The 8,728-nt window shown below is 29.3% G+C and overlaps 1 protein-coding gene across 1 annotated transcript; it reads right to left on the bottom strand.

The window, feature by feature from the left end:
* Positions 1 to 736: 736 nt before the first annotated feature.
* On the bottom strand, positions 737 to 7,151 carry GAUT15 (galacturonosyltransferase 15). Its single transcript, XM_039045749.2, has 6 exons — positions 6,708 to 7,151; positions 6,572 to 6,618; positions 3,035 to 3,190; positions 2,379 to 2,960; positions 1,451 to 1,753; positions 737 to 1,365 (listed from the first exon to the last, which is right to left on the bottom strand). Exons 1-6 carry the CDS (start codon positions 6,934 to 6,936, stop codon positions 1,078 to 1,080), a joined length of 1,605 nt encoding a protein of 534 aa, XP_038901677.1. The 5' UTR covers positions 6,937 to 7,151; the 3' UTR covers positions 737 to 1,077.
* Positions 7,152 to 8,728: the final 1,577 nt, after the last annotated feature.

Raw genomic sequence — 8,728 nt, 5'->3', positions numbered from 1 at the left:
CCTTTATTATCTATCATTTACCAATTGTTTAAAAAACCAAGCCAATTTCAAAAACTAAAAAATCAGTTTTTAAGAACTTGTTTTTGTTTTTGGAATTTGACTAAGAATTCAACAATTATACTTAAGGAAGATACAAATTATGGTAAAAAATTAAAAGGAAATAAACTTAATTTTAAAAACAAACCAAAATAAAAAAACGAATCGATTATTAAATGAAAGGTCAAAGTAACTGTAATTCGTTCAAAGCTAACTTATGTTGACTAATGAAACTACAAGATTTTGCGTCATTTGACTGTGAAGGAAATCATAAGCTTTCTCCATCACCAAGTTCATAACTGTTCTTTGAACATATCTCAACTTTATCTGCCTAACTCACGACCTCAATGCATATCTTTATCTTTTCTAGCAGAAAAACCATCGAGTGTGGGTCCTAAATTTCACTTAGCCAATACCCAACAAGTTGTGTACAATGTACAAAAGAAAAATGCTCAAATGTGCACTGTAAGCTTTAGCACACCAACAAAACAAGAATAAAAACAAATTTTGCAAGGTTGTTTCCCAATGACCCAACTCATTGCTTTCATTCTTTATTTATATAGTGCGCCATTCGATAATGCCTTTCACATCAACACATGAACCACAGTAATTTATAACTTTCCAAACAGGAAAAGTCGTTCCAGACAAGCCATATCTATGGCAGAGTCGCCAACAATTTTCATAACAGCATCAAACAAAGTTAATACAACAATACTCGGTATCTAAAATATGATATTAAATTGATATACAAAGTTGTAGATAGTTACATCCATGATCATATATAATTTATATCCTCGAGGTTGTAAGACTGATCTGAATTGTATTGTGTAATATTGCATTGGCTAATGGCTACCTTCATCTATTACCTAGTAATAGTATGGACATAATTTAACCAATATTTCATATTTTTGTAGAGATTAGTCTGGGAAGAGACTGAAGGCAAAACCTTCTTCCCTCTTATCTCAGACTATATCTTCTTCATTTGGTATCTAATCCCAAAATGAATAATTTAGTGCTAGAGTGAGACAAACTTTGTTTTCCTCACTCCATTATTCTACATCTTTTAATAAACTTGTTTGAGAAATTTACATGTTTATTCCATATGTTTCGTACCTCTGGCGACCCGATCTCGAGCCATGGCTTTGCCGGGCCACTGAAATGTACGACCGCAGCATCTTCGAGGATCTCCGTGGAGAAAACTTTTGGGGGTCTTTCACCTAATCCGGCTACATGCCATGATGGATCAATGGGATACATATGACCCTCAAAAGCCATCAAGGATGGAGCAAGTTCCCCTGGAAGCCACAATGCCAATCCAGAATTGAGGTTCTGTAACATAATAGCAGTGTTTGTTAAGGCTGAACTAAATTTCTCTTTCCATTTGGCATTTACTTGAATAAGAGTGGGAACTAACATGTTTCAGCCATTGGTGATATGTAGATGTGATGTTGGATTTTCTCCATGCTTCAAGATTGAAAACGTTCACGCCGTAGAGCCACGCGCAGCGATTGGGATCAAAGTTGGATGATATCAAAGGATGGGAGAAATTCAGGTAGTGGCTGTATTTCCTTCCTGAACAACAGCCATCTCCACACCAAGAATCAAGGACAGCACCAACAACATTCCCACCAAGGTTTATGTCCGACAAAGAGGAAATATCATGTTGTACCACAATGTCGTCATCCAGGAAGACGATCTTTTTGAGATCTGGAAACAGCTGAATGAGACATATTTGTAGCTTTAAATCAAGGGGTGGACAAATAATAGGTAGAAAGTTCAGTTTCAGTTCAGTTTATTATAATTCCTAATATTTATGGTCTATTTGGAATGACTTTCTAAGTGCTTAAAAATAAATCTTTTAAGGATAAATTCTAAAGCAATCTCTTAACTTTGTCCTTTGTTTCAAAAATGTCCTTACCGCCTGTCCAAGGTTGAGCCCTTGGATTTGATGGTGGACATAAAAAGCCATCTACAAATGCTTTACGCTTCAAACGTTTGCAATATCATCCTTAACATTTCATAAATATTTCAAAACTATATTTGTAGTAGAAAATCGTTAGAATTTTAAATGGATTATGACTTGGAACAAGTGCAATGGATGACTTGAAATAGTATTGTGGCAATTTTCAGATCGCAAGTTCCATTCCAAGTTAACACCACAATATTTCAATCACAATATTTGTTCAACATGCTAAAATATTTCCATTCCAATAGTAGTTTTGAAAATTGAGGGTATTTTTTGAAATAAAAGACAAAATTTAAGATGTTTTTTTGTAACTTAGAACATCATTTCAAATGGACCCTACAAGGAAATAATGTGATAAGATAACCAAAATGATTACCTCGGGAACATAAATGTGGAGGTGATTCAAGAGGGAGAGACTGCTGGGGCGGAGAACATCTAATTTTCTTTTATCTTCATCAAAGTCAAAGTTAGCTCCTTTGAAATCATTATAGTAACGCTTCCAGATCAACCGATGAATCTCCAACATATCTTTAACTCTGTTGTTGACATCCTCAGACCAGTCAAATTGATGCAATCCCTTAACTTCCACCACAACCGAATCATCAACCGAATTAGTTGCAAACCAGGCGTGCATTGGCGTGTATGTTTTCTTGTCAGTGACAATGTGAAACACCAATTTATGAGGATCAACCGAATTCCGAATAGCAGAAGAGACGACAACAGAGGCAGCGAGGACATTATCCGTTAAGAGAACAACGTGACGAAATAAGGGGTCGGTAAGTCGAGAAACATACTCAGGCTGTGGCAAACGAGCTCGAGCTTTGGCATTTACAGCATACTCTTCAGCAAGTTTAAGAGAAAGACAATGAAGGCCCTTTGGAACACCATGTGAAGCTAAATACCAATACACAGATTCACGATTTCTTGCAGATTTAACTTTTTGTTCCATAGTGTGTAGCTGCCATGGAAGATATAAAGGTGAAAATGAATAAAGTTTGGATAAATTTCATTAGATTTCACTTTGAGGATTACCATAGCTTTAGTCTTTAATGCAAAGGCCCTTATATCTTGTCGTTTAGAGATCATATCTTTGACAAGCTCGTTGAAGGATGCCACTCCCTCTTCAATCCCCACAGATCCACTTTCTTTTGAATCCACAATTGCTCTTGACAATTCCTCGCTCAGTCTCTGTCATTCATTATCACCGCAAAAACAAACCCAAAACCAAAATACACTGTCATTTCTCTATTCTAGTAACTCTACAACGTGGCTAATGGACAAGTTCATCCATTAAGGTCCGTTTCGATAACTATTCAGTTTCTCGTTTTTTAAAATTATCATTGTTTTCTCGTAATTTGGTTTTGTCTTTCAAAAACTATAGCCACATTGGTTATATGATGATTTCACTTTAGTTCACTAAAATACACCGTCACTTCTCTATTCTTGTACCTACTTTTTCCATTTCTCAAAATTTTGCTTGATTTTCAAAATATTCTTAAAAGTATACAACAGTAACGAAAAAGATTCATAAGAAAAATAGTGTTTATAGCATACATTCTATCCTATAGTATAGAATTCAACAAAAAAGACATGTCCAGATAATTAATCCCAACCAAAATGAGTTTAGTTCAATGGTAATTGACATGGTCTTCCATCCAAGAGGTTGGAGGTTTAATTCCCTATCCCACCGTTTTTATACTAAAAAATAAAATAAATAATCCTGACACACTCTTTAGATTTATTTAAGGCCTTCAAAGACTTGTATGAGGTAAAAATCTCTACGATTCTATAATAGCAATGAGAATAATGATACTATTATCAACTGTGATTATCTAACAATTTGAGTACAACTGATGTAATTGTGGCTCAATCAAAATATGGTTTGGGGTGGAATTTGTGGCTATGTTTAATGTTAAAAATCAAAATTGTTTTCGAACAAGAAAGCAAAAATTAAATTCACTAATTTGGTTTTTTTAATCATTTTATTTTTCTTTGAATAGTAGCTTAAATGGCTAAAGCCATTATTTTTCTCAACATTTATAGACCATCATAGTCAGAGCGACGTGGGATCAAAGATAGTCAAACGGAAGGTTGAGGAAAAATATCAAATAGAAGACAATAATTGTGTGCATTATATTTTTCTTTACTTTTTTTTTTTATTAAATATTATTTATTTTTACCAATTTCAAGTGGACCAAAATAAAATGATTGCTAGCAAGTAGCCACATGTCTCAAAAGCTGCCTAGTGGAAGAAAATTCATTTCCATTGTTTTATGACCAAAATGCCATCTCACCTTTCTCAATAGAATTTTAAATAAAATAAAATAAATGGATAAATAATAAAAATAAATAAATAAATTTATTAGCGTATATCAAATCCGAATTAAGAAAATGATGGGTTTGGATTTACGAAGGTTAGTCGGTCACTGTCAAGTCAACGCAACCACCCTATTCAAATTTAAATCTTATTTTGATGCTTTCAAGTTTGTCCTAAATTTTTAAAAATATCTATTTTAGTTCCAGAATTTATAAAATGCGTTTATTTTATTCCCTATTATTAAGATTGACTCTTAATTAAAATGATGAGATGACTAATATTTTTAGATGATTAGACTATCAAATAAATTAAACTATGCTAAAAAATTTAAATTCCAATTTTGAATTAAATGATAAAGCAATTTTTTATAGGAAAACTCAAATGTCATTTTGCATTCAATATTTTGGTTGTTCAGTATTTAAGTGTGTTAGTTGTTGGCATTTTACTTTATCTTCATTTTGCTCAACACATGTTAGACGTAATTTTATCAGAGAGTTAACAAAATCTTAATTGTAAGGATCAAAATAAACATTTTAAAAGTTCAAGAACTAAGTTTTTCAAAGTTTAACAACCAAAATCGAAAAATATTCCAAGTTTATGGAGAGAGAAAAAACATTTAACCCCCTATTTACAATTTCGGACGGAAGGCTTTGAAATTTTTAGGAATTTTCTTAAATAATTTATTTTTGTACTTTTAAGGTTATAGATAAATATTGGAGTTATTTTCAAGTTTAAAATATTAAAAGAAAAGTCTATTTATAGTTGAAAAAAGGTATGATCGTATGATTTTAACTTCTACCATTTATCCCAATATTTAAAATTTTAGATTTTAAAATAGAGTATCAGACTATTTCACAAAATTTCTGAAGAATTGATTGAGTATTTAATTTTTCATTTTAACAAACATATTTTAAATTATTTAAAAGAAAAAAAATGTGTGTATATAAGAAGAAATTAAAATTAAAATCCAGTCGTAAAATATGCATGAAGGTATGATACTCTGACCAAGAAATTTGTAATTTGAATCTTTTACTTTTTATTATATTATAATAAAAAATTAATTATAAAAAAGAAAGAAAGAAGGAAAAAAAACCTTGATGGTGCCGTAAATTAAATGCATTTTTAGGGTTTATAGGAAAGAGTATAAAGTAGTTGGAGAAACGTAAATCCTAAATCTTTTTTATATAGAAAGATTTTAATGAGACACAAACACAAACATATAGGGTGGTTTTGCTTTGGAGTTTGTTCTAAAATGAGGCCCTACATTGCAAAATGCAACGTACCTTTCCATTTTTCCATTATTAAAAAGACTCATTACATTGAGACAATAAGTAAAAAATTAGTACCTTTTGTAATAAATAATAATATTAATAAATTAGTAACTTTCGATGTATTCAAAACAAAAAAAAATTACATCACTTCCAAAACTCAAAACAAATGAATAGAGAGAGAAAAAAAATGTATTTTCTCTAGTTTTCATTTAATCTTTAAATTTCAAACAAATATATATATTTTTTTTAAATTTAATTTCTAATTAATTCTTAAATTTTAAAATATTACACTTTACCTTTAAGTTAGTTTTCGATTAGCTTCCATTTAATTTTTAGAAATTCTAGATTTATATTGTTAACATTAAGAACACTGTATATTTACAAGTTATTTTCAAATATATAAAAATGAATCAAAATATTTACAACTATAGTACTTTCTATATGCAGTAGATCGTGATAGACTATTACATATATTTATCTCTATCATAATAGGTACAAATAGTAATCTATCACAGATTTATGGTGATTTTTGTTATTATTTATGAATATTTTCAAGAATTTTTCCATTTAAAATATTTCACTTTATTAAGATTAATTGAAAATTTTTCATACCAATATTTATTTTCAGTTAATTAATTGAAAGTGGGCCTCAAATGGCCATACGTGCCTTGGTAAAAAAAAATATAAAATATTGAAATTTAAGAAGAAAAAAATGTAAAAAAATTGAAATTAAACTGAAAAATGATGAGTAAAAAATATAACGTCGTAGAAATTTATCTAAGAACTAAATTGAAAAGTTATGGATAAAAAATGTATTTGATCAGATAAATAACTAGATTCGAGTAATAGCAATAGCTAAACCATTAATTAATTTTTTTTTTTTTTAAGAAAAAAAAAAAAAAAAAAAAAAAAAAAGGAAAAAATGCAGTGGGAAATGAAAAAAGGGGGATTGTGAATTTGGGGGAAAAAAGAAGAACTAACCGAAGACGCGTCGTGATTTTCGGGGAAAAGCGTCCATCGAGAGCAATCTGCAAAAAGAAGAAGAAAATTGAGGAAGGAAATGAAGAAATTGAGAGAGACGAATAAGAAATTGAAAGAAGGAGAGGATGAAAATAACCGAGAGAGGAAGAACAAGCGGCGGCAGATTCGAGTAGCAAGAAAGCGAATCGAAGGAAAAGGAAAGGGAGAAGAATAGCGAGAGTGAGGAGGAGAGGGAAAACAGAGCGAGTGGAGATTCTGCGAAGAGACGCCGTGGAGGAAGGCGGAGAAGGCTTGAGAGCGGCGGCGGAGTTGGAGTTGGAAATAGTGAGCCGCTTAATGCCGGTGGTGGAGATATAGAATTTCATGGTGATGAAGAAGGAGGAAGAAGAAACTGAATGGATTCCATTCAAGAAAAATGGAAGTGAGGGGAAAAAAAGAAAGGGGGAAATCCAATGGGGATAATAAAATGAAATAAATATAAGAAGAATCAGCTGCTGGGTTCTATTTTTCTTTTTTCTTTTTTCTTTTTCTTTTTCTTTTTTTTTTTTACATAGAGTCACGAGTTCATACTCTGCCCAATCCAGCACTTATGCCCAACTGCCCTGTTATGTCTTTTCATTTTTTTTTCCCTTTTTCTCTCTTAAATATTAGTTTTCTTTTTTCTAAATTTTATTTTTGTACGTATAACCAATTCACAAATTTATTTATAATTAATGATCCGCTCTTATAAATATATAAAATTTAACCTTGTGCACTACCTCATATTAGGGATGATCATATCTATTATAGTTGTATTATATTAAAAATGATCATGTCTATTATAACAGTAGGATAGAAAAAAATCATCATACCAAAAAAAAAACTTTTATTTCCGTCTTTATGAGTCTATCTAGTTGTCAATTCATATTATGTTGTTTGTTTCTAGATTTATTGAGTTCGGCTATTATGTATTTGATAGACAACTTGAATTCTGTCTTTTAAAACTGTTTCCGAATTTTGTTTTGAAAACAACATTTTTATCTTTTCATTGTTTTAAGATTTCGAATTTTAAATTTCAAAATACAAAATTATATTAAATAAAGATAACAACGTCTAAAAATACAGTATGACATGCTATTATTATAAACTCAGGACATTTAAAAAAATAAAATATTTATTATGAAATATATTATAAATTATATAATACTACAAAATAATATTTATAATTGATATAAAACATATTCATACATAAATTAACGGTAGTTTATTGTCAACTATTATTTAGTGGATAATTACAATTATTTTTATATTTATTAATATCACATCAAACTCATTTCAAACCATTGTTTAAATTATAATCTAATTTTTAAATTACTACAAAATGCATAGCATGCTTCAAATCTTTGTTTGTAGGTACTTTTAATAAATTTGAAAGTTAGTATTAATTAACTTCATGAGATTTAGGATTCACTGGAATAAATTGACTGAGTTTGAGATGATAAAATTTTCTTTTTAGCTTTTAGATCTTAAGTATAGTTTTTATTTTGTCCATAAAATTCAAAATGTTATACTTTTAGTTTCAGTCATGAATTTTTTAGTTTGATTTTAATTTAGCCGACAAATTCCATAATGTTAAAATTTTGTCCGATTTACATTTTGTTGTATTTTAGTTATTAAGTTCAAATATTTATACTTCTAATCTCGAATTTTTATTAAATATTCATTTTTAGAAAAATACTCACTTTAGTGTTTGATGTTAATGCATGTTAATTAATTCAAAATAATTATGAAGTGAAATAATAAAATTAATTTTGATAATGATTATGAAGTGAAATAATAAAATTAATTTTGATAATGATGAGAAGAATACAGTAAAACTTAATAAATAACAATTCTTTTAAGGTAATTAATAAATATCAGTGAATAAATGGGGCTAATAATATGAATTTAAGAATCAAAATGAAATGAACTAAAATTTCAAAAGAAAAATATAATATTTTAAAATTTATGAACTAAATTAGAACCAAACTAAAAACTGAATTATTATAAAATTTGAAATTATAGAGACAAAATACAAATTAGACCGAACATCTAAGTACTAAAAAGATATTTTTTCATTTAAGATTTTTATTGTTATTATTATTATTATTATTACTCAATTTAAGATTTATTGGAGGT

Source organism: Benincasa hispida, chromosome 10 (assembly GCF_027475165.1).
Source record: "Benincasa hispida cultivar pf3 chromosome 10, pf3_genome.v1.1, whole genome shotgun sequence".
NCBI lineage: Eukaryota > Viridiplantae > Streptophyta > Magnoliopsida > Cucurbitales > Cucurbitaceae > Benincasa > Benincasa hispida.
The sequence above is the reverse complement of the archived record's forward strand: the minus strand, read 5'-3'. Positions and strand labels throughout refer to the sequence as shown.

Coding starts and splice junctions, on each gene's coding strand:
- GAUT15 (XM_039045749.2), bottom strand. CDS start 6,936: ATGAAATTCTATATCTCCACCACCGGCATTAAGCGGCTCACTATTTCC. Junction 3,191..6,571: donor AAAATCACGACGCGTCTTCG/GTTAGTTCTTCT, acceptor AATGAATGACAG/AGACTGAGCGAGGAATTGTC. Junction 1,366..1,450: donor ATCACCAATGGCTGAAACAT/GTTAGTTCCCAC, acceptor ATTATGTTACAG/AACCTCAATTCTGGATTGGC.